At 31.7% G+C, this 27,599-nt stretch overlaps 1 protein-coding gene across 1 annotated transcript; it reads right to left on the reverse strand.

Annotated features, from left to right (window-relative positions):
* Positions 1-250: 250 nt before the first annotated feature.
* Positions 251-27,004, reverse strand: LOC134244501 (histamine H1 receptor-like). The gene is made up of 2 exons (XM_062726764.1): positions 26,253-27,004; positions 251-1,846 (listed from the first exon to the last, which is right to left on the reverse strand). Exons 1-2 carry the CDS (start codon positions 26,466-26,468, stop codon positions 302-304), a joined length of 1,761 nt encoding a protein of 586 aa, XP_062582748.1. The 5' UTR covers positions 26,469-27,004; the 3' UTR covers positions 251-301.
* Between the last annotated feature and the right edge of the window lie 595 nt (positions 27,005-27,599).

Raw genomic sequence — 27,599 nt, forward strand, 5'->3', positions numbered from 1 at the left:
GAAAAACCGTTTGTTCTGGGTATATACTGAGCCTTATAAAAACTTCCTGAACGAACCACCTCATTTTTCATTGATATAATATGTTATAATGCCCATTTTGTCAATGATAACACGGGTATAACTGCCTCGATTATGGCAAGGGGTAGCGTTTTAGTCATTTAAACCAATGTCAGCCCTTCAAAATATCAGAGATAAAAGACAACATAACAATCAATGACAAACATTTATATAATGGAATTCAATTGTAGCATGTTATGAAAGCATTAAATAAAACAATATAACGATTTTTACGACATTTGTGTCAGTCATATCTCATTGTAAGGCTATTTCGATCTACGGCATGTCGTGAACGTCGCTTAATATTGCGATCAATACGCAGCATTTTCCTGAATTTCCGGCGGAAGTTCATATTACATAGAGGATACAGAAAGGGGTTTAATGTTGAGTTTAGGTAACCTATCCAGGTCATGGCTGTCATTAGCTCCGTATCGACACAACTATCACAAAAAGCTACCACTAAAAACAAAGTAAAATATGGCAAGAAGCAAACTGTAAAAGCTCCCATTATGACTCCTAGTTGACGGGCAGCTTTTATTTCTCTCGTGAGGGACGAACTTTGACGAAAATTTTTAATGCGATGTTTTATATTAAACATGTTTGAGATACGACGAGAAGTCACATCCCCAAACATACAAACGCTTTGTACTATATTATTGCTGTCGCTTTCATTGTTTCCATTCGTCATCATTGTAGTGTCTAAAATGTTCTCCGTTTGACGAAGTTTTTCGATTCCATTTGTCAACCCGTAAACATTATTACATTTCAGCATCTTCCTATTACATTTCATACCCGTGTTACAAGTACCCTGATATCTCTCTTCACTACTCGAACTATGGTGAGAGCTTGATGGATTTGCTAAATAATCATTACAAAAGCTTGGGTTGGTGGCGTCCATGGAACGAATGGAGGACAATGGAATGTTTTCCTCATAGTAAAATCTTTCCAATTTTTCTGTCTTTTGATCTAGAACATTCTCGTCATAAATGTATTCCACCCTACATCTCTGAGCTAACCTTGACCGATCAGAAGCTCCGTTACTGCTCGTTGTCAGCAAAATCTTATTCGATTTCAAAACGAGGCATTTACTACTCTTAAGTTTTACTTTTTTGTTTCTCTGGAGTGAGCCGTTTTTCATGGTCGTTGGATGATTGGCATCTTCAATTCTGTTGGAATGTGGATCTGTAAAAGTATCGATGCGTGGTTCACTATAGCTGCTGCTTCCACCTAACTGCGAATCTCCGTCATAATTATACGCCATTGGTGTTGTTGCTGTTGGATATTGCTGTCCAAGTTCCAAAGCTGACCGTTTTCTGATCTCATGGAAAACTTTACCATAAAGACTATACATAATAGCTAGAGGAAGAAAATAGTTAAAAAACGCTGTCACCACTTTAAAAATAGAGTCCTTGGCATATTCCGTGTCACAAACATTTGATGGAACAGTCCTGATACCATCATGAGCAAAATGGTGCCACCCCACAATAGGTATTATCCATAAAGATGAAATTACCCAAACAATCGAAATCATAATCAATGCCCTCTTTTTCGTTCTTTTCCGTAAATAACGTAATGGTGACGTCACAGACCAATACCTGTCGACACTAAGTATAAATAGATTAAGAATGGACGCTGTACTGGCGGTATAGTCCACTGCAATCCAGATTTGACAGACAGCGACTCCAAATATCCATTCCTCTGTGAAGATGTAAATAGTACTGATGGGCATCACTATAATTCCTACGATTAAGTCAGCCATTGCCAAACTTACGATGTACATGTTGCTTACCTGCAAAATAATGAAAAAAAAATGAATTTTAAACTGTTTGATGTCGAAGAGATTGAAGATACGATCATAGTTTTACAACACACGAAACCGTGAGGTTTAAGCATTTCTTCTAGTAAGGAGATGATCCTTACTTCGCAGGATCGAATCCCACAACGGGACGTTGAGACTTTTCATGCAGATTAGACTGTATAAACAGAAGTCTTTTGTCGCAGCAGATGCTGGGACAATTGATTGATTGTATGTTGTTTAACATCGCTCTCAAGAATTTTTCACTCATATTGAGACGCCACCACTTGCCAGCTGAGAGTTGCAATTTTGTACCATGCTCGGCACTCAGGGCCATTGAGCAGTGAGGGATCTTTTTCGTGTCAGCACCCACTGCAACACGGTACCTCGGTTTATACGGTCTCTTCCGAAGGACTGGTCTCCACGTCCCACAGTGGGAAGATGCTGGGACGAAAAGGATTCCTCTATTCAATGGATTCTAATGCCAAATACAGATTTAAAATTGCAACCTCCGCCGCCAAGTGATGTGACTCAAAATGAGTAAAAGATTCTTAAAGCTATGTTTGTTAAATAGAGAAACAAATCTGGATTATCAGCATTTAGTTTATAACTTTTATTTTATATGGTATTACGCGTTTAAATTAATCTAATATGAAATTTCAAATAGGAGAAACATACATTTTAACGCATATCTTGAAATCATTTCTAGGTCAAAATGAAAACTCGGTCGTTCGCATAAAGATGGCCTTCTTATATAATTATAAGTATTACAAGTATCCATAAATCAGAGCATGAGAGCCAAATTCTAAATTTAGGTCATGTGTTTTAAAACTACACTAAAGACCTACTAAAACTATGATTAATTGCTTTCCTTCTTCAAAAATGAAAAAGAAATCCAGGTGCAAAACTCTCAAAACAAAAGCAATTAGCACTTGAAATTGGACACATTATATAACTATTTTTTTAATGTGTCTGACAGAAATACGTCCGAGAACTGACTTTAATGCTTTTTCGAAACGTTGTACTTGTAGACTACGTAGAAGACGTTATCATCAAAAGCAGAACCCATTCACCTTTTTTATTAACAATAATATCCAATTAGCCCAAAACTAATATCTCTGCCTAAAGTAATAAAAGATGATTTATGAAACCTTGAAATTTAAGTAGCTAAGTTTGATTTTAACATTTTTTAATATCGATTTTAAAGTCATTAATGTATTTTTGCTTTACGTCTCATTAGAGAGTTTTTTCACTCATTAAAAAGGTTTACGTAATGATTTTTTTTCTGTATTCAGAGTTTTGAAAAATGAAAAGTGATAAGTTTCTTAAAGAAAAAAAAATCCGCTGAAAAGGTCATCTAATACCAAATGCAACCTTCAATTTTATTTTTTATAATCCCTTTAAAACAGATAAAAAACTCATTTATGAAGAAACACATTGGTAAATGGATTAATTATTCCCTTACGCTAAGGAATAATGGATATGAAACTGAAAGGTATAAACAGCAAAAAGTAAATGAAAACATATCAAGGCAAGCATCCCCTTTGACTGGTCACATGCGCCATGAACCAGATTGAACCGTATTAAGGGTTACAACTTTCCAATGTAAAATAAATTTGCAAAAGCCTGTAAACTCTACGAAACAAACCAGCCAAATTACAGTTTAATGGAATGTTATATTTGCTAACAAGGTTAGCTATATTCCATAGAAAATTAAATACCGATTTTAAACGAGGCAGTTGAAAAAAAAATCCCTGTAACATCAACTCATCTGTGAATATCATGCCTCACTTTACAAACTGATAGTAATTTATGCAAGCTTTTTTGTAGGGAATACATGAGAAATAAGCAATAGAAGCAGGTGATATCAGGATATAACAACTTAAGGAAGGTTGACGATGAAAATTATGAAGTAATTCTGTTTTTCTTTCATACAATTTACTTGTTTATAATCCTTTATCGTCTGTAGTCAGTAGAAACATCCAAAAGTGATCTTTACATCGCACGTTTGAATTCTTTGAATTCCATACCAGGAAAAAGAGATCGGTCCTTTGTATGAGACCGTATAAACCGTGGTCCCATGTCGAAGGAGGTACTTACCGAAAGAAGATACCATACTGCTAAATGGGCCAGATCGTGAGTGCCACGTATAGTTTTCAAACTGTGGCATCTCAACATGAAAAATTCTCCAGTTAGACGTTAAAGAAATAAGTACTCGAGGAAAAAAAAGTGAATAAGGCAAGCAGAGGAATATTTTTACATTATTCCATTTCATGTGATGGTAAAGTCTCTGTGTTCCATTTCGTAGGAAGAAATTAATATTCATTTGACTTTAAGACATTAGAGAATCTAGGATTTAGTTCGATTTTGACTAATCTGTCTCCTTGCACATAATGTATTACCTACTCCAATGAGTGATATGTTGATAGGTATTTTTTTTCATTCTTCAATGTTTAAGTAAGACATTGAAGTCTCTTTTATATCTGTCTAAGTAAATTACAATATAACACGCAGAAAATTAACACATTTTATTAAAAAAGCCAATGTCTTTTGCAAAAATAAAACATGTTTTAATCAAATCTTCACGTTTTGATTTACTTTTTCCGAATTCGATTGAAGGGGGAAACGAAATTGCTCCCTGTTTCATACATAATTAATTCCAATTATTTCCAAAATAAAAATTAATCCTCAGATATCTCGCTGATAGAACTGACCTTATTAGTGATTTGACGGGACGAACCTTGTGAGTGATTTCGTGAACCTACTTTTGGTAAAATATTAGGTATTGACCAGACATCATCAACGGGGTGTCTTACTGCAAACTAGGCGTTAGAGTTCAATATTGATTGGCTCAGGAGAAAATAGACCATATGTGTGAAGAGAACTGGTTCAAATGTTCGTTATACTGGCAAAGCGTTGGTTTCTCGTTAAGATTTTTTGCAAATTTCTGTGTTTATCGAAAAAAGTGTCCGTGAAAATCTGTAGACATAGACCTTAAGACTCCGAATAAAAGAATATTTTCAAGCAAGTGATAATGATATATCTTTGATCATTTCAGATTTTAAAATTATGTCATCTCAAACATTTCTGACATTTTAAAACACTTCTAGACAAGGAGAAAAGTATGAAAATCATTAAGAATGTTATGGCCGACATATTTTTAAAATTGCATATTGCAGACTATCATTACACAAATAATATCGAAAACTTTTAACAGTAAACTGTTGAAGATTATTTCTCATTTTTACAATATGTAGTCAGTTGCATATGAGGCCAGAAAAAATGTTATTGTTTTCTTTCAAGACCTACGTACAAACAAGTTTCCATCGTACATCTTCAGAGAATCTTCAGTATTATGTTGTTATCATTATAAGCCATAACATATTATGGAGATAATGAGTAGTATGTAACTTCAAGATGCGATTTAAACGATACAATTCATCGATCAAGAGCAGTGCAAACAGGGGTCTCAAAACATCAGAGTTGGGATCAGATACCATGGAGAAGTTTGCATCCCAACCCACCATGTGCTTTTTGTAAAGATACCAGAAATCATATATTGCTCTATTTGACGAAAAAAGGTTTCAAGATATTTTCAAAAGAAATCGAAATCATTACTTGTCAAGTATCACAAAAAATTAAATGAAACAAAAATTCAAACAGAATTTGTTTAATGAACATTTTTATGTACATGAAAGAAAAAACTAGATCTAGAGGTACTGTGAGCAATGAACTCACTAAATGATACCCCCCCCCCTCCCTCTCATATGTATAAAATGGCAGTGTCTATGTTTTGCTGTGGGAAATCCAAATCTGTGTTGGATCAAAAAATAAAATAAGAGGTGCACAATGGCAAGATGTAATAAAGATTCTATGAAAGTTTCATCAAATTTCATTCAGTGGTTTGAAAGGAGTTGCGGAGAAGAGATTGGTACCCCAAAGCGTAACAGATGGACGGACGGACGTACGGACAGCTAGACAGCTAGACGGACGGACAAACCGATTACCATAAACCCTCCCGCTTTTCAAGCGGGGGTATAAAAATTAACTATAATTGTCATCATTGAATACAATTAATAAATTAAAAGTCAAAACTGGAATGAGTACAATTCCTTTTTCATCACTTGAATGGTTTATGTATTAATTATGATTCATGAACCTAAACATTTTTGTTACTAAAGTAAATAAAACAAATTGTACATCAAAGTCATAAAAAAATAAGATATATAATTCAATTTTTTTTAAAAAAAGAAGTACTGTATTAAATCTTTTCTATTAATAATATTAAAATCCGAGAAACAAATGTACACATAGCGTAAATTTTAAATAGACAGACAGAAGAATTGAAAGGAGTTGGCTATGGAAAAAATACATGGAAAGTGTTATCTCGCTGGACCATTAAATTAATGAAAAACTATAATTAGTTCTTTCTAAATAAATGCATGTTAGTGGAACGCTAACACCTCGTGACAAAATCTAAGCGGACCTTATACAAGGGCACGGAGGATATCCGATTGTCATTACTTAAAAACAGTAATAAGCCAATATCCAGCATCTGTGAAATGATGTATTCCTTGGAGAATTGTGAGTTGTCTGTATTATAGCAGAATAATTAAGTAAAAAGTATCCATTACCGACACGTTTTGATTAAAAGCCAAATGTGTCAATGTGAACGTCCAAGATCATCAGATATTATGGAATGCAGTCTTCTATTACCGATCAAGAAATAAACCTTTTTGTTTTGTAAAACGGTCAATGACTCGAGATATATTGGATAAAGCGACACTTTCGCATTTCTAGGGATTCAATAAATTTGAAATTGTATTGAATTCTTCTATTTTCGTGCAGATATTGTGCACTTTTTTGTAGCAGACAGTTTCACTGATGAAGAGACAAAGAACTAGGTTCACTTTATGCATAAAATGGCCCTGTACTTATATCAATTAATTAACTTTCACCCTCTTTCCCATTTCATGTACTGTAGATCACTAAATTTTCGCGACACCTATTTTTCGCGAGATAGTCATTGACTCTTGAAAAGCGAGACAAAATATTTTCACGAATTGTGGTTATTGCTCTGTATAATCTTAAGGAATACTATTATACATGAGAATTAAATTTTCCCGAGCACACTGTCCCGCGTAAGTACGCAAAAATAAAGTTCTCGCGAATAAAAAGTGATTTACAGTATTAAAATAAAGTAGAGACTTGGTGCTTTTATTTCCTTTAATAAAATTTCTTTTTGAGAATCCATATATTGGATTACAGGCTTTGGGAAATTACAATGTTCTTGAAATTTGCAGAAAACATGCGTAGGCCCTATTTCACTACCTTCTGCAAAGAATTAAAATATGAGCACACCCACGATACAAAAAATAAAACATGTTTTTTGATCTTCAGAAACAGGTCTTTCATTACGTATTCGGATATTTTGGATCAGAGGCTGTGCTCTATTTGAAATATTGAAAAAAAAATATTTCAACTTTAGGCCATTTCCAAAGGAATTTACAGGATATGAGGAAAATGACGCATTTTATGACGTCATAATGTATTGACTAGAGGGAAAATTACGCCATGATGAATAGATACATGGTCACCAACATTCCAAGTGATAAATACTGCATTTGCAACCTCAACTGAGCGGTTTTGATTTTCAGAAATTCTCAGGGCGGAATAAGGCGCTAAGTGGCTCTTTCTTTTTATAATTATAAAAAGATATTTCTTTATTAATTTGTTAAACAATTGCAAAACTTTGTATTCACATAGTAAAATTAAAAAAAAATTGTGTATTCCTATTAATTTGAAATTGTACAATTAGATCACGCATCCTTTTTTTCTTCTTCTGTGAAAACCAATTTGTTATATATTATTTTAACATTAATACTGTGAAAGAAATGGGACAAGTATCAGAATTGTTCAAAATAGAATAATGCCATTAATCTTATAAACTTTGCTTTCTCTATACGATTGAATAACTTCACCTCATATGCTGATTTACACTAGTTTCGTAATCATTATAGCCGTTTTCATAATAAAAAAAAACACCTGCGTGGCGCAGTGGTTAGATCGTTTGCTTTAGAGACACAGAGTAGGGAGTTGATTCTTACATTAGGGGACGTGGATACTAGTATTACGGATAATTACCAAAGTTCTCTGTCGCAGTAGGTGCTGACGCGAATAAAGATCAGTTGCAACTCAGTTGCCCCGGGTCTAATGTATAGGTTTTATTTTGCAGTCCCATGGCCATCGGCAATAGGTAGCGTCAATAGGAGTGAACAATACTCAAAAGGAATTTGCACAAACACATAATATATATATATATATATATATATATATATATATATATATATATATATATATATATATATATATATATATATATATATATATATATATATATTTATTTTTAATTTGTGGCAAAGTTTTTCTTTGGAGAAAAGTATTTTTAAAAAATCCCGAGGGCATAACATATCTGCTGTTTATCAAGTTTTCAATTATCAAAAAAAGTGCGTCTATTTATTCTGTTAGAAAATATTGGTAAAACTCAGCATCAGATCTACTAACTTATAAAAATTAGAACTTGCAGATAATGAAATGATACTGTCAACCGTAAATTGACAATATATTCAAATATGAGTTCTTTTTGCTTATGCCATTTTTCATAACCATTATCTTTATAGGGAATCATAACTCATCAATCTACGTCTTACACTGAAAAATAACAAAACAAGAAATAAATGATGATAAATTTAAGATACAACGTCTGGGGTCTTATCACAGTATCGCTAAGACGATAGCTTGAGGCACTTTACTGTTAAACTAATTAGGGCCTAAGGCGCACGAATCTCCCTCCAAATTGTGAAATATCTGAGGAACCATCTTCAGGGAAAATCGAATCCGTGCATGGAATTCTTGAATTGATACATTGAATGGGCATTCAGCCCTAACATGGTTTGGCTATAGCGTATAATGGGTTAGTGGTCAATATTTTTGAAAGGTCATCTCCTTTGCAATGAGTTCCTTTTTATGCTTATATATCGTCTTTGCGTAGGATGATATAACAAAGTTTATATCAGTCTTACTGAAACTGCACTAAATAAATAATTTTATTCCCTCTAAAAAAAGCATTTCGGATGTTTTTGTAGCAGCAAAACATATTGCTTGCTCTAAGATGAACTCTTGGGAAGCCTTAAATTTTTTTTTTGGTCAAATTATGTTAACCAATCATTGAAAGATGCTTCTTTATTTAATATTACCGCCTCACCAAGTATTAAGTAAAACAATATTTGACCTCTTCATAAATCTTTTATGATAAACAAATATGCTCATTAATTTCTGTAATCGATACATTATAGAAAGAGAAATGCTTTCTTAATTACTATAGTATTAGTTAAACAATAACAAAACCAACTTTTTAGAATTTAAAAAAAAAAGTTTTCCTTATAAAATCTTATTTCAAAGCAGGTGGTTTTAAAATAAGTTGTGCTTGTGTGTTCCCAGTATATGATATTTACATTGCATAGCATGCTTTTCCGACCCGTTCTTGTCAGCTGTGTAAAGGTTATAAAGACATCAACTCTTAACCATCCAAACCGGATGTTTTAGAGGTCTCTGTTTGCTTTAATCTAATTTTGTATCCTTTCAATGGACTTTGAGCTTGAATACTGTTCAATGTCTCCATATCTCGTTATAATAGTCACTGTGATAAAAAAAAACATTACATTATTAAAAATACTCACCACTTTTGAATATTGTGCGGACAAAACTCACTGTTTTTTGTGATTAAAATGAACATACTTAACTCTGTAAAAATCTATGATTGATGGACTTGTGATCATGGTTCAAAGCCTAGATTACATTTTGTCTGTATTTCTGAACCTCTATAGGAAAAGCTTCATTCACGTGATAATGATCATTATCAAACTAATATTTTTTGTTACATTAGTAAGATATTCAGTTTCAAAAAAGGTGAAATCATTCATAGCCTTAAAAACAGCAAGATCCTCAGGTGACCATTAAGACCTACGGGACTATATTACATATATAATTCAAAGACCTCTTTATCAAGGAAATATCAAGTAACAGACGTACACAACCACTTAATAATGAAATATGTGAACCATTTATGTTTTCACCCGTTTATTGTCGTATACAAAGTGCAGCCAATTTATATCAAGAGAAGGCACAATTTGATCATGCAATAAACGAATCGAAATGTACTTTATCAATAAAAGAATACATTTGTTGTCTGTTAATTTTAGGTCCGATAGTCAAGGTATCATTATTAAATAGAAATGCAGTTAAGTACTTTGTACTTCTTCGTCTCTTGGGATATGTCCGACTTTTCAGTGGACCATTTTAATTATTTGGACCTTTTCATTCTGAAACATATAAGAGTTATAACAATAAAAAAGTAATGAATGACTTTGCATTTCTAATATCTGTCTAGGAACGTGAGGTGTGTGGTATATTATTAAAGAAACATGAATCTTTCTAAACAATATTCATAGCTTTGATCCATGCTAATCAGATTGTTTTGGCATTATTAAAAGTAATTAATTTTTTTTTTTTAATAAAACCCGTTGCACCTATTTGTAACCCGGTCACATACATAACATACTTTTGCAAAAGAAGCAATTTGGTCTCTGATAATAGCAAAAAATGTTGGTGTAACATATAGCATTTCAGGAAATATAAAACATTCAAATGTAAGACTTCACTGATTTTTACATTTTCTCATGACTGCTTAATTTTAATTAAAATAACAGAAATCATTTATTAGTAAGGAATTGTCGACTAGATAGGAAAAATTACCAATATTATTTAAATCAACCACGGACTCTTCAGAGTATGCTTCTTTATTCTTTTTGATCTTTCACAGAATTAAACAAGTCAGAAGTTAATAGGTTTTAATTAACGATTACTTTGCTTGTAGTAAGCTTCTCAGGTTATTATCCATCAAATGAAAACTTGTCTAGTATTATTCAGAACGTGTTTTAACTTAATGATTTCAGTTGCATAAAATATCAACTACTCATGGAAAGTGATTTATGTCGTTTTCAATGCCATGTCTCTATAGAGACTTAATATCATTTCATTTGTAAGTATTCAAAACAAATGCATGGAGATATGCCAATGCCTGATAACAAGTCCAAAATACTGCATCAAATTTCGACTTTATACATGTAGATTTTATCAAGCATACATCATTTCTTTAATTAGTGCTTTGTTTTGTTTTTTCAGTTTTATTGCCATTTTATCGTATATGAATGAAACATGGAGGAAATTGTATTGACGTAAAAGAGCTATAATTTTATGAATAGTTTCAAATGGGAGTTTATGATATTGACAGGTAATCAGTGCCTCATCATGATCAGTGGCAGTTTTTTGCAATCAACAAGAAATTTCTTTTTCCCATTTTGTTTGGCCCCGGATCATAAAACATTATTTATTTTATGGAAAGTAGCTTACCTTCGATTTCTCTAATAGAATTTCTCAGAAGTGCAATACAAGTTAAAATCATGGGAATAACATAAAGTTATATACAGTGTATAAATAAGTAAAACAACAGACCCAGTAGACACAATTTAAAAAGCTCTTCCTTTCTGTGCTAAGTGGTAGAATGTTTGCGGTGTGAACGGGAGAACTTGATTCGACTTTTTATGCCCCTGGATCCAAAGATCCCGGGGGCATATTGTTTTTGTCCTGTCCCTCTGTCTGTTTTCTGTTTTTTTGTCAGTTTATTGTAAGCTTTAACCTAGCCCATAACTATTGAGTGGGTGGGGCTATGGTTTTCATATTTCATAGTTATATTCCTTATAACAAGGCCTCTCTTGGGGTATCACCAAACTTGACCTTGGAGTTTGACCTATTTTTACAAAAAAAATGCCACACTTTAACTTAAGTCACCACTTTTGAACAGTAAGAGCCAGGACTTTCATAACTAAAGATAATTCTTTTTTCCAGTTTTAAGTTTTTTTTTATTGTAATTGCAATATTTTTTTTAAAACATCGTTAAAATAACGTAATGACGTTACGTTACAAATAATTACGTTTCTCAAGCATATTTCAATCAAAACAATTCCATACTGTAATTTTTTTTCTGAAAAAGTATTACAAATACATCAAAAAGAAAAAAACAATGAAGAAAAGCTAAAAGTTTACACTATCTTTATTGAAACCGCAATAATTTTTTAGCTAAGGCATATTTCCATTGTTCGTGGCTCTAGCTCTTTCTCTATATAATGTATTAACATTTAAATATTTTAAAATGTAAATTCCAAACATTGCCCCTCCATACCCTAGACCTATGGTTTTAACATGTAATATGGAGATAACAAACCTTTATCGAGCTCAAAGGTACATTGAAATTTACATCTGCAGTGCTGTAAAATCACACATATTTCATGAAATCTGATTTTCATATTTTGAAGAAAAAACAAATTAGTGCTGGATAATTTTTTTTTTCATTGATGAAGAAGTCTAATTTGTTTGAAGAAGTCTAATTTGATTTTTTTAATTTTTCATTTCCTTTATCGGTTAGTCTCTGCATGCTTATAAAACAACAAAGATTAGTCTCAATTAATATTGTTTTTGCTTCCATGCTGTTCCTGAGAAGAGTAATTTAAAAGATGTTTAATTACCATTTATTTCCATGTATATTTTCATTTCATTCTTGTGGGCTGTGAATTTTACAAATTCTTTTTTTTCTTTACTATATGACGATTTTTGCATTTTAACATTTTTAATAACTTTATACAGCATACCTTGCAAGTCTCTTCTCATGTGAATTGATTTTGTATGAATTATTTCATTTGATTGTGCGTTTATATTTTTCCCTTTTTTTAAAAATTTAGACTTTAGATCTTTACATTTTTGTTTCAAATGTATCTTCCGATTTTATGTCCATAATATCTTTTAGAATATTTCGGTAATATAGTTAATTTTTTATTAGGCTCACAAGAGCGAGAAACTTTGCTAAGGTTATCTATTATTCAAAGCCACTAATTATAAAATTTCACAGCTTGTAAAATCACATAAGATCTTACATTCCCAACATTTAATGATTTTTAACGATATTAATATTAATGAAGTCCTTGAGAGAAGAGGATTTTTTTTTTCTGTATCATTATATAAATATACAGCATCTCGTCCTTGATGCTGAAGCTATTTGTTATGTTCAAGCAATGGCAACAAAAGAAACTATGATGTTTGTTTCACAATTCCTAGTTCCACAAATGCACTGATCACATAGCTATATTAACAATAATTTTATTCTATCTGATCAATATATTAAAATTCTTCTGGTTTTGTGTTTTGAAATAAGACTGGAAACAAACGAGCATTTCATTACCTCCTTATTGAAATAATCAGATGAATTTATATCAATTTGATGAAAATTAAAACTTTCAAAATTATATCCCCTAAAAATATTTTGTAAATTTTGAAGAAAAGTACATTGTACATTGCATGCAGTTTAAAGAAAATATTTTTTGAATTAATGTCTTCAGAGATAGAAGTTCTTGCAGTGCTTTTTATTGATTATAATATACTGCTATTTATATCCCTATTTTTATAGGATCTAAGTCAACAGAATATTTTTTATATATTTCACATGTTTTTGTATCATAGAATGCATTCAACCTTACAACTGAAAAAGAGGGTTTGCAAATGGGCACATTAATTGGAATATGTTACATTGCAAAGAAAACTTCAAGTGTTTCCTTCGTTAGTGACTGAAGCAGTATAATGAAGCACTTTAGTGAATAAAACATTTTATCCTCCAGGCACGAGCAATGATGACTAGTATATACAAAGTTTTATTCACGTAATGATGATGGGAAAAAAACATAATTCTATTTTTGTAGAATACGAAAAAAAAAAACAAGAATGCTCAGAGAGCACTTCTGTTAGGGGTTTAAAAGTTGAATATGATCAATATCCTTTTACCCAATCTTTGTTTGCAAAATTTTATTTTACGTTGTAATCAGCATTTGTTATTCAGATTAAAAGAGTTACAAATATGAAAAATAAAGAAAGTATATCATGAAGGGAAACCATGACAGATTGACAGATTGAAAAAGAAGTAAAGAAAATGAAATGAAGAAAAGGATTGTTGGGAAAATTTCCTCAGTTGTAGTGTTTTAACTTTGAAATTATTATATTGGATTAAGATTAGATTGAGAAAGATGCCTAAATAAAACTTTATTTCTATTGTCATGGTTTCACTTTGCACTGATATTTTAAAATTGTTTTTTACAATATGCTCGAAAATCGTCTTATTGAAATGGCATTTGTATTTGTGATATTTCATTTTTTAAATTTAGTGGTTATTTATGTCTCTACTTTTCCAAACTACTATGATAAAAAAAATCTAAACACATAATGTATTGAAGTATTTTATTGATCAAAATAAAGGTTTTTACGGAAGCCCATTTAGGACCTATCAAAAAATATTTTTGAATTCGTTATAACGATTTTTAGAATTCGTTATAACGAATTTAATTTGTTATAACAGATTTTTAGAAATCGTTACAACGAATTTAATTTGTTAAAACTGATTTATTGAATTCGTTATATCGAATTTAATTTGGTATAACAGATATATTGAATTCGTTATAATGAATTTAATTTGTTATAACAGATTCATTGAATTCGTTATAACGAATGTAATTTGTTATTACAGTTTTATTGAATTCGTTATAACGAATTTAATCTGTTATTACAGATTTGTTGAATTCGTTATAACCAATTCAAGAATTTGATTACAACGAATTCAACAAATCTGTAATAACAGATTAAATTTGTTATAACGAATTCAATAAATCTGTAATAACAAATTAAATTCGTTATAACGAATTCAATGAATCTGTTTTAACAAATTAAATTCGATATAACGAGTTCAATAAATATGTTTTAAAAGATTAAATTCGTTATAACGAATTCTAAAAATCTGTTATAACAAATTAAATTCGTTATAACGAATTCTAAAAATCGTTATAACGAATTCAAAAATATTTTTTGATAGGTCCTAAATGGGCTTCCGTAGGTTTTGATCAATAAACAAAAAATATTAATACGAGCATTTAAAGAGTATATGTAATTGCTATCATAAAGGGATTTCTTCAATTGATAAAGAACTAAGCGATTACGGCTTTCCTCGTTTAACAGTGTGTATTTAAAATATCTGTCGACTGTAATGGAATAATTATGTGAATACTAAATGTTCCCTAGCATCCTATTACCAAAATTCTTCTTACAAAACCAGAAATACATTTTTGACGATCCATGAATCATTTCACCTCACACATAAAAAGTCGCATGTTCTTTCATTTTCTGAACGTGCTTCGCTCCTGATAACTGTCAATCATATCTGCTATCTAATAAAGCATTTTTACTATAAGACAGGAAAGAGTTTGTTGTTTATGAAAGGAGCATGATATACGTTCGCAGCTGCTTATTATCGCTTCACGAGGTTCCTTCCTGCTCCAGTAGCAAAGAGGTTAACTACTCCATACAAATATCTGATCGGAAATATTGCGCTATATTGCAGGCTGATTTGATAAGTGGTGAAGACGCGGCGGGAACAATATATTACATGTCAGTTTTCTTTGATAATGAAAAGAAACAGATAATATTTCGGATGTGCAATCTACGACAAGGCAAACTGTCATTGACAACTCAGTACATGAAATCGACAGACATAGATTTCAATTGCTGGTCAATTTTTCAGTTTTTTGCACTCTAAAAAGTCGCTGTGTGTTTTCAGGTTAATTGATTTTCTTTATCGATTTTCTCTCATTGTCTTTAATTAATTACAGCAATGATGGAGAACTGTCTCCAAAACCCATTTTACGATACTTTGATCATGTTGATTTTGATTCATTCATTACACATTTTGCAAAGTCATTAACAAAGTTACTCTTAAAAGCTGAATCTAAAAACTGTGTTTTTAAAAACCTTATGTTAGTATTGGCATTATTTCAAGAAATGTAAATTAAAAAAAAAACATGTTTTGGTTCTTTTTTGAATTTATTTATACTGTAAATTTATCAAATAAATGACAAACGAACTTCGGTTTATTCTATTCCTCATTCTTTGTCAAAATCTCTACTGGTAATTTTATTTTCTCAAAACCGTCGCATTTACATTTTCATGATATTGACCCAATGGTACAGTTATTTCATTAAATTAACACCATAATTCAGTCAGGGTAGCTAGTCGTAGGGGGATGGTCAATCATTGTTTCTCGCTTCATGTCAAACCTAAAACATTTACATAGGTTTTGACGGACCATTTGCCAAACGCTTGGCTAAGATGTGAAAGGCACTCTCGGATGAGGTCTTAAAATCTGAGAATCCGTCTCACGAAAAGCATTGGCACGATAAAACCTCCACTGTCCACTAGCCTTGAGTACCAAAGAAGGGGTCTAAATATGAAGTCCTTCACCTTTATGCTGACGTCTCTATATGAGTGAAAAAATCTTTGAGTTGGACGTTAAACATCATACATTTAATCAATCAATCTTAAACCAAATACATTGTATATAAAATATGGTCTTACTTCAATATGAAAATAAATAAGGTTTATACATGTGCAAATTTGTTCCATCCAACTGTTGGACGTGGAGACCGGTCCTTCAGATGAGACCGTATAAACCGAGGTCCCATGTCGCAGTAGGTGCTGGCACGAAAAAGATCCCTCCCTGCTCAATGGCCCTAAGTGCCGAGCATAGGACAAAGTTGTAGCTCTCCACATGCAAGTGGTGGCATCTCCTATTGGTGAAAATTCTTGAGAGGGACTTAAACAACATGCCATTAATCATTCATTTGTTCAATTATCAATACTAAACTGTAAAAGCTTATATTCATTTTTAGTTATCATGAGTTTCATTATCGACATCATTTATATTTCGTTGTACACATTATCTCGGCTGAAACATTAATTGGTTCGAAGCTAAAAAAATTTTCTCTAAGGAAAAAAATTATTACATTATTGTTGATCCTACAACCTTCAAGGCCAGAAAACATGGACAAGAAAATAAAATATGAATTGAAAATGAGAACAACCTTAAAGAAGCATTAGTTAACACTTAACCAAGTATTATTCTCTTCGGACAAAAAATGGCAATGACAAATTAACATAAATAATTAATATCACTATATGTAACGAAGCACATTTCAAACCACACTTAAATTTAGATTCTTAAAATTTCAGCCATTTTGCGAAAATTCAATGCTGTCAATCAAACCCAACATTCCTTAAATCCCAAACTCTTAAAACATACAATGTATTTAATCGGGGTAGACTTTACTTTACCGGTCCCCAGATCCGCAAGATCCTCGCGCTCGTTGGACTATGACGTAACAACTACGTCACTCAACTGAAATGGGTTAAATTTGCACACTATTCGACTGATTAGGGTTAGTCTTGCACCCACCTAAGAGATTAAGGTTAGTCCTTGCACTAGTATTCGACTGATTAGGGTTAGTCTCGCATTCATCCGAAGGAATAGGGTTAGTCCTCGCACATTATTCGACTGATTAGGGTTAGTTAAGCATCTGCCCGGAAGATTTCGTCGAAACGTCTTAGTCGTTGCATACCATCCGATGGACTAGGGTTGGTGACTCGTTCTTTTAGATAAGTTAAGAAATTCAGTTGTTTCTGTAATTTTTCCAAGATTATAATTCAGCTTCAAAGGCATTTCGTTCGTTTGTTTACATGGAAGAATGAAAGCTGAAAGAAATGACACTAAGCATGCGCCGCACGCGCTTCGTTCATAATTATTCTTTGTCGATTTTTTCCATTCAATTTTGAATAAACAATATTTTTTTTTTTTTTTTCAGAGATCGAGGTTTAGAACTACGTTTGAAAACGAAGTTTTAAACTAAGATTTTAACAGTATAATTCGATTTGGGGGTCAAAAGGCCAAAAAACCTCGTAATTTTTTTTTTTTCGATCGCTCACGCGATCTCATATACATGTATACTGAAGTCGCCATCGGCGACACTACATTTTAGCGCGTTTGCATTGGATATCAGATTCCAAGATGATTAAATTTTCAAAATCATTTTTTCGAAGATTATTTTGATTAATTTCAATCAACTTTTTATAGAAATGAAGAATCAATCCAAAACTGTTATGTGTAAAGTACACAGTTGAAATATTATACAATTTTTAATAATTCTTTTTTTTAAATTGTCAGACTTCATTAGTAACAGACATTATTTCAATACCACAAAAAAATATATGTACAGGTGTACGTAAAAAGATTTTAAAGGTATTTATTATCAAAGATAAATGACTTGTTTACTTGTTGTTAGCAAATTTACTATATTGACTACTATAATTTATAAGGAAACATAAGTATTTCAACATATAGTTTCAGCAAAACATGTCATATGAAAAGTAAGAAATATTTAGATATTGCATTTTATATTGAATATATCAGCTTCATGGTGGGCACTGCTTATTTTGATATTTTTTGCCTCTGAACACGGAACAAAGCCATTTTCACCATCTATAAATCAGAAGTAGTTTTGACAAGTACATAATTAAATCAAGAGGTAAAGATATCAGCACTGGTAACATATGATATATTAATCAGTGTTTTCTTCCGTTACTGTTTTCAGTAGCTTTTCTCAGAAAAGGCATAATGGCGTCCTTTTATTCATGTTAATTAAAAAACGAGGAAAAAGAATAAAGTTGTTACTTTGAGATTGATGAAAGATAGGCACTCATCATAAAAAGTTTTCTTAATCTTCATTGCCCAAAATTTCACAGTTAAACTTTGAGATGTGGCGGAATCAGAGCACACGTCGGGTTTGACTGGTAGGCAAGGGATGCTCACTCCTACATCTCATCTGATCCCCACTTTGACGTTTCAGAATTCCGTATTAGCTCTTTTCCTTATTTGTAATGTTTAATGGACTTTTAAGCTTGAAATCTGTTCGGTATCTCCACATATTTCACTCATATCTTCAAAAGACCAAGCAACAATATTCAGAATTATTATGCTGACGTATATAATAACTCCTTTTATTAAAACTCGCAGATCAGATTAAATGAAGATAAAGGTTAATGATAAAATGTACCTTGTATAAAGTTCAAAAGTTGCGCAATCATAAATTGAACTGTACTTTATAAACCAATGTGGTATGTAAATAAAACGAATAGAAAAGTATAATGAAAGTAGACGAACACACGTACATTCATGCAAGATTTGCACTGTAAAATAATAAAGATGTTTTTTCTCCAAATAATTTCCATTAAATTTGATTTTTCATGCATGCTTGTAATGCAACAGAAAGACACGAAAGTATATAAATACAAATAAAGAAATGGCAAATGATTACATTAACTTAAAATTACTAAATCTATCACTCTCTAGCCACTGGTTGCTATGACATAACAGAATATACATGAGTAATAGAATCTTTAGACTTATCACATTCTAACTGATTTATTGAACGCAATAGAAATTAGATCGTATGTGAATCCTGTTTATATTTTGCGTGATTCAAAGTTTTTCACTTCATATTTTTATTTTAGCATTTCATCAAGATTCCTTAGGGGGATAGAGAAGTCAGGATTAGTTTTCAGTATTGGGGGAGAAGGAAAAGGAATCTACATCTCATTTTGAAACATGATTGCAAAGTTCATGCTTTTTGAGTTCGAGTGCTGTTCGTAATTTCACATATTTCATTTAAGCATTTAAAAAAAGAGAAAAAATATGTATCCTAAAATGCCTGCTTTTTAGCGAACCTTTGGTAAATATAACTTTCTAAAGTCGGAACATTAATTTTTTCTGTAAGAAATATGAAATATTAAGTAAGATTGATCTGAGTACATTGTTTGACGAGTACCGCAAAATCTAGCTCCACGACCACAACAGAAAAGTTACTTAAGTTGGAATATTTTTATATAATAAGATAATTTTTTAATCAGTAATTATTGACATTCAAAACATTCGATTGACACCAAAGTTATTTATGTACTAGTACACAAGTACTTTCAGTAGTGAGAAAAGATGACTTATTCGCAGCTTTTTTTTTTTTTGCTTTATCTCTTGTAAAAAGTATAAAGAAAAACAACTAGTGAGTGAAAAGCCATTTATTGAAACTAACAAATGACATAAACTACATTTTATTTTGTGTTCAAAATTGCATGGTACATGTGAATGTGACTACGGTCTATTCTGAATTTTCTGTCCAAGAGGTCGAAGGTTCGATTCTTGGCCGCGATTATCTAGGTCGATAAAAAAGTACCCCCTGGTCCTTTGCAAATGATCTGTTCTTTGAAGTCAAAGAAGAGGGTTTCTCGGATGGGACCTAAATAATTGAGGCTCCGTGTACGTTGTCCTCACTTCATCTCTTCGTAATGGACCCTGATTACCGATGGAGTAAAGGTCTAAATTGGAAGCCCTTCACAAATACATAGTTATGTCCTTATATACGTTATAATTTTTTGAATGGGATGTTAAACATCAAACAATCGATCAATCAATCAGTTTCTTTTCATATATTTTTCCACTTAATTTACAAATATTTTCCAACAGTACGGTTTCCATCCCTCACACTCACCCCTCCCTATACGCCACAATATAGTGCATTCTCTTTTTTGTTTCATTAAACTGATTATTATCTAACTTCCTATTCGCCAAAGTAGCTCATTTGGTAGAGCATTTCCTCCGTTATCGGAAGTTCTTGAGTTCGAATCACGACTGCGACCAACCTAAGTCGACTATCATACAAAGCAACTCTTCGCTAAGCGCATAGGTTCGAAGTGAACGTTGCGGGTCCTTTCGATAAGACCTAAAACCAAGGCTCTGTGCCAAGGTAGCCGTTTCCTAAAGAAAGGAATCCGCCTTGCTCAATTGCCTTAGTACCGAGTAAAGGACTAAATTTGAAGTCCTCTGCCGGTATATAGTGACGTCTCTATTGGAGTTAAAAATTCTCGACTGGGATGCACGTAAAACACATACAAATAAAGTTGCTACATGTGCAATTTTGCGTAGTTTTCTATAGTTAACACTTCAAGGATGCATGTCTATCTTCTCTTGTTAAAATGAGCAATGTCTCTATTTTCTGTGCTAGAAAATACTGGAAATAGAATAATATTTCAAGTGATACAGAAATAGTCTTGTGTTTTAAAATTGAAATGTACATTTGCTCTTATGCATTAAAAATTGCCAGAAAGAGAGTTGTCCTAGAAAAAAGACACAGACATTTAAATTATTTCCTGACGTACCAGACAAATGAATTTCATGTTAACTTGGGAAATGAGGTATCAGGATAGCTGAAGTAGTTATCCGATGTATGAGATGTTTTGGATACTTTAAGAATTTAAACGTTCCAACAGCTCGGCTCAGTTTTGTTTATGATGGGGGTTGGGATATTGTCAACTTTAAAAACTTTCTTTGCTGTATAGGTGAAATGGATTACAAGGTAACTTTGAGAAAAACAAATGTCTTTTCAAATAGACTTCGAAGGAATTTCCTGAACAAATTCACAACTGTCACGAGCAACGGTTTGGCGTCATTGGTGTTATGACGACAGCTGTTTTGAATGATTTGTTTACGAGAGAGAAAAAGTATTATTTACAAATACTAGAAAGGATAAATTTAAATTTTTGAATTTTATTTTAGATTTTCTCTGACAAATGTTGATTGTGGTGCATGCTAATTTGCAGCTGTAAAATATAAAAAAGAAAATATTTGAAATGAAAGCTTTTTTTCTGGAGCAACGGTTACCATTGTAGCTATTGAATATAGTAATTAAAAAAAAAGTTTTACAACTTCTATAAACCATAACTTTTGAAGTACATCTACATGTACTATGTTAAACGCGGAATAGTATGAACTATAAGTATACCTGGTATATTCAAGTACATTAGATCACAAAGAATACCACTCAATTTTTTTTAGAATTTATATGGATTGGTAATCGATATTTAATCAAGAAAACTACGAATTAATTGATAATCTTGGAATTTTCAAATAATAAAAATACTTGTCACAAATTTTTAATCCAATCAATCTATTCTACATGATTTGTTGGTATGAATTGAACGAAGACTACCGATAAAAATCCTAAGATATCGGTTTTTTCTTTTACAAATGCAAATACAGAAACCTTGTGATATGTTGTTTTCTTGAATTTCAAAGCATAAATCTATTTCATTTCTGAAAATTTATTCAAATTTTGCTTTTTTAGCGTCAGATAACAGGATTTGATTAATGCAATTACCTGAGATGAACTATGGGTGCTCTCTATGCTGTGCAAAATTACTGGGTTGTGTTTTCCGCATGATTACGTTTTCTCAATTGAATGCTTTCAAAAAGGGCAAATATCACTTCACTTTAACAGCATCCTCAAATTATGTCTGTATTTTCTATTAATCTTGATAAAACTTAAATATCATCATCCGAACCAAGGCGCCGATAATCAGGTAATTTGAAAATTCAATAATTTTTATATTAGACCATAGAATGTTTATCATCGCTTTTTTATTTATCTCGTAAATGTGTCATCTAATTGAGGGCGAACCAATCTCTCTTCCAAAAAGAACTGTTGACAATCAGTGGTTATTGTAAAAAAAATTATATGAAAAAATTTCCAAAATAAGCGTTCATGAAAATAAAAGTACAATAACCCTATTTTAAAAAGTGATTAATCCATTTATATTTGAATTTATGAGTAACTTAAAACATTTTGACGTGTTTTTACATTTAAGTCATGATGAAATACATGTATGTGGAGATAACGAACAGTGTTCGTACTCAAAAGTCAATTAAACATTACAAAATAGGAGAGAGCAAACACGGGCATCCAAACCATCAGAGTTAGGATCAGGTGCCATGGAGGAGAGAGCATCCCCTGTCGGATATAATGTCATTCAAAAAGTAAACAATGCGATGAATAATGTATCCTCAGATAAACAATAAAATTTTAAAATAGAGTGTTACGCTGCGTTTTAAATAATATTGAAATGAGTCATGCTGCATCACTTATGGTATTAAGAAAGATTAGTTTGAGGCTTCAGATATGGTCCGTCGCATTCTTTACATCCATATATAATGACTTACCTTTGAGTGTAAGTCTTATTTTGTAAACATAGGCAACGGAGTGTTTTGTCTACTGTTATGGAGAGGATAGAGGACGAACCAGCATATGATCTCAACATCTCAGCTTTAAACACCTAGCCTCTTTTCGTCATTAATTGGCAGTTACGGTTGTGGGTAAAAATAGTACCCTTTTCATAAGCTTTAATTTTCTTCTTTATTTATTTTTTATTTTGGTTAGAAAATTTTATTGAAAAACTTAAAAGTGAGATTTTTTATTTTGGAAAATGAAAGAGTACCATTGACTCCTTTCTACGACCCAGGAATTAATTTAGTAAGCTGCTTTGAATTAAACACGTAACGTTAATTATAGTCTTCCGTATGACTAGCATTTTAGTCCCAGGATGATTACAACAGGAACATCTGAGACCCAATACAATGAATCCTGAAGTTTCCTAATTAGGATTAAAAGACTCATTGTTCAGCAAAAAATATTTTATTTCATACTGAAAAATATTATTAACACAATTCCAATACGTATGTCCACGGACGTAACATTTTCGATATCCAAGACAGTATCAGAGGAAAATCAATTAAAGGGCTTGTATCATCGGAATGACTATGATAGAATTTTCGGATATAACAAACATCGTGATTACATGGGATTTCCTATCTATTTTTCCTATCAAGTAACTAGCGCCCGGGGTCTCCATTTTGTGATTTTACCGGAGCAGAATGCTATTTCAGTTATACAAAGTAAAAGAAAAGAAGGCGTATTTTATGCCGTAAACACGCAAAGAAACTGAGGGATAATTTTTGGTTTTGAATGGTCAATATCACATTCAATGTTCTAGTTTGGACATGAAGCCTCGGGGATAAATACCAATTTCCTCTTCCTAATTGACGTTCACTAAAGCCCTGTAAATGACTCTTCTTTGTAAGTTATGTTTTACCGTTTATATTCATATAATAAAGATTTGTAAGCATTGGAGTATAAGGGAATAATATACTTATTTACATTTCCCCTTGTACTGCGATCACAAATGCAAGACGAGTAATATCCGAAGGCAGTTTTTACCATATCAGGAATGAAAATGAATGTTATTGTTTATCAAGAATTGCGTTTGGATATCAGGGTGTTTTAGTGTATCAGTATGAAACATTTAACATATAACTCATTTATCTCATCAAAATAATATTGTGCCTCAAAATTAAACATTAGCATTAACTTAAATGATATATTTCATATTATTAAATATGTTTATAACAGGTGTGTTTTTTTAGGAATTTGAAAAAGAAATTATCATGGATCTTCACTGGGCTGCTTTTTAATATCTTAGAATTTCCTAGAAGGCTAAAGTTTTAATGATTTTTGAAATAAAATTTATATTCGACGATAAAATGTTTTTGAAAAGGACGAAAAAGTCATTAAAGCTATTCTTTACAAAAGTTACAGAAATACAACTTGTTCATGGGATGCCTTTACTAAAATTGTTACCTTTAATTTCTATGTTACTAAAAGCTAAAAGTATCAAATTTTCTTCCTGATTCAGACAGGAATGAGTACAATTGGTAAATAAGTTATAATGTAACATCGACTTGAGGTATTTCTGTTTGTAGTTAATTAAAACCCACATTAATAAAAAAAATCTTCTCATTATAGGTTTCATTTTGTGCCCAATTAGCTGCTGAATTCGATTGTTTTCAAGTCCTGTTCTTCCTTGGTATACGGGTTTACACATATATGATTAGATGATTGCATGTTTAATTGTAAGAAGGGCCGAATAAAGTTTCTCTATTACCCTCGTGTTCTTTTCAGAACTTGTTTTTCCTTTATGAAGCCAATTTATGAAACTTTTTTTTCAAACTTCAATTTAGAAATTACTCTTGAATAAAATTTGTCAAGAATAAAATGTATATAACGATGCAGTTGCATCATCTAAAGAAAAAACTCTTAATTGATTAGAATGCCGGCCAAGAAATGAAATAACAGAAACAGACGACAGTACAAGATAGAATGCACTGATTGGTACCGTTCAGCCCGTATATTTGTTAATTACAAGAGCAAAAGAATTCCTATAATTGCAACTTCTTCATTTCAAACCAAATCTACCGTTTTTGGTCTCCCTCTCTTTGGCAAAAGATGTTCTTCGAAATGCCAATAAAACCCCTCCTAATATCTGTCTTCTGAAGCCCTGCACGAATTTAGGCAGAAGAAAACTGACATAAAAGACGACTAGGGTTCACACTTGAGAAAGTCTGGAAATGGTGATTATGGGGAGAATTAATGGAACTTAAATAATTAACATGTGAAAAGTGTTATTGTCGCTAAGCCCTTCGAAAGAATATATTAATCGAACAGAACCTTTTCGAAGCAAAGCAATTTCTCTCGTTTCCTTTACTAATCTAATGAGTACAAGAAGACTGGATTCTCTCCATACCAAATACGTTGATCAATAGTCATATTCATATATAAAGAAATAAATATGTGATTCTATAATTTTTACTTCATTCGATAATTTTTCTTTGAAACATTACAAACAAGTTTTATTTACCCGTATATGATAATTAAAGTAAAAGTAAACTTATTTTAAACACTTTGACGGTAGTTGCCAAAACCTGGCAAAGTTCAAATGTTTTGTTTTTACTTAAACTGTTTTCTTAAACTTATGGTAATGAAAATTCAGTTCAAGTTTTAATAAACGTTAATGAATATCTGTCACACTCACTCTTGATAAGTTACCTCGAATAAGTGATTTCTTTTCTTGGATGTTAAATTCAAAATATCACTAGAACTTCAAAGGGAATTTTTTATCTAATTTATAAAAGCCTATACCGGTAGTTAGGAACATTTATACGTTAGTGTCAGTACACGTAAATTTAAAATCTTTTTACCATGATAAAACCTCGATATTATTAATCCTTTTAATTGATATTCAGTATGACAAAGCATATTCAAAGGTTATGAGGAGATAGAATTAAACATTACCTTTTTGAGCATTGAAATCTGATTTTTGTTTCTACAGCATATCTGCAATATAGTTTTAATTCTACTTAAACTTGTGCTTTTACCTACATATACCTTAATCTTATGGTTATGACATTTTGCATGGATTGCATGTCTGATCTCACAACTTTCATACCCAATTTTTATTACATATTTTATTACATTTTACGTTTAATGTTTAAACCTCAACTTAAACTTATCTATAACTTTTTTCACTATAGGTAATAAAAAATTAAGAAAAACACAAAAATGTTCGGAAAAAAATCTTAAATTTTTTTCATTTAATTTTTATTTTACGAAAACAACCATTTACCTATGAAATATCAACTTACCGTTTGTAACCGTCTTTCAGTTCTGACTGCATGAAGTACCATAGCATTCCCAATGAACGTTAGAAGTGACAGAAAAGTTAATACTAGACCCAAAGGTATGTCTCTCCATATATGACTGTCACTGTTACGTTTGGCAATGTCAGTAATATTAGTATAGTTTTCAATGATATCCCAAGGAAATATAATGTGTATTAAAGTAGTGTTGTCCCTTTCCATTACTGTAAGTCACCATTCCGAAACAAAATTATTGCAGGGAAAAAGACATCTTTATTCATTATAAGATATTGAATTATTACTTTATATAATGCAAAGATGCAAAAATACTGTTGTGGTGTCTCGTTTAATTTCATTTACTCTATTTCCAATGTTACATTTTGCAAAAAAGAATCATACGTAAACTCTTCTTTGCTGGGAAACTCTAGATATAAGAATTCCTTGAACTTGCAACTCCAAAATACGATGAAGAGGTTTATATCCATACGCCAAGTTATAGGTTTGATGTCACTTTAATATCCATCTTTATGAATGTGAACCGTATGTAATCAACATGCTTTAAAGAAACCGACAGTAAATCCATCTTAGTAGAACTACAGAATCTAAAGAAGATTTGGAGTTTTGTAAGGATAGGCCTCGATTTCCATTAAAGAGAGACTTACATGCACGGCATCCCTTGTCTTTTAATTCATGCTTAAGTCGTTGTTTTAAGAGCTTCATTGTTCCTCACGTTCATCGTAAATAAGATTCTACATTTGAAATATCTCATAAAAGAAACCCGGTATATGCTCACGATGAGCTTTGCACAGTGTTTTGAATTCCCCACCGTTTACGTTAAGCCATGCTAAAGATCTAAAAAAAAAAAGTGAAGTCTTGTACTTTCCCGGATCAATAGAGAACCAGCACCAAAGAATATGTTTTAACGCAGAGGCTGGTTTGCTTTTCATTTTATATTTAAAGTTGCCTCATTTTAATTTACGTTAAGATATAAATAGAAGCATCATAACATTTATCGCTTTTGAATTGAATAAGATATCTTGATTTATCGTGAAACATGGATATAAAATATTTGTTATGACGTTTTATAAAAGGTATTGTTGAATGAAACCTTATCAATTTTCTATGATCTTACTCCATGGGATGCTCATTCATTTTAGTAATTTAAATGTTACCATGTTAGACTGACTGAAAGACCAATGTTCATCTCTTATTTATCTAAAGAGATTAAAGGGCCACATTAAAATTGATCATGAGGAAGGGCAGTTGCTCTAAATTTAGCGCAGTTGATATGGAAAGGATTCTTTGATATGTATTGGATGTACATGTGTGCAAAATTCATAAAAGACAAACATA

This window comes from Saccostrea cucullata, unplaced genomic scaffold (genome assembly GCF_032062105.1).
Source record: "Saccostrea cucullata isolate Sc308-1 unplaced genomic scaffold, CSIRO_AGI_Scuc_v1 ctg294, whole genome shotgun sequence".
Classification (NCBI taxonomy): Eukaryota; Metazoa; Mollusca; class Bivalvia; order Ostreida; family Ostreidae; genus Saccostrea; species Saccostrea cuccullata.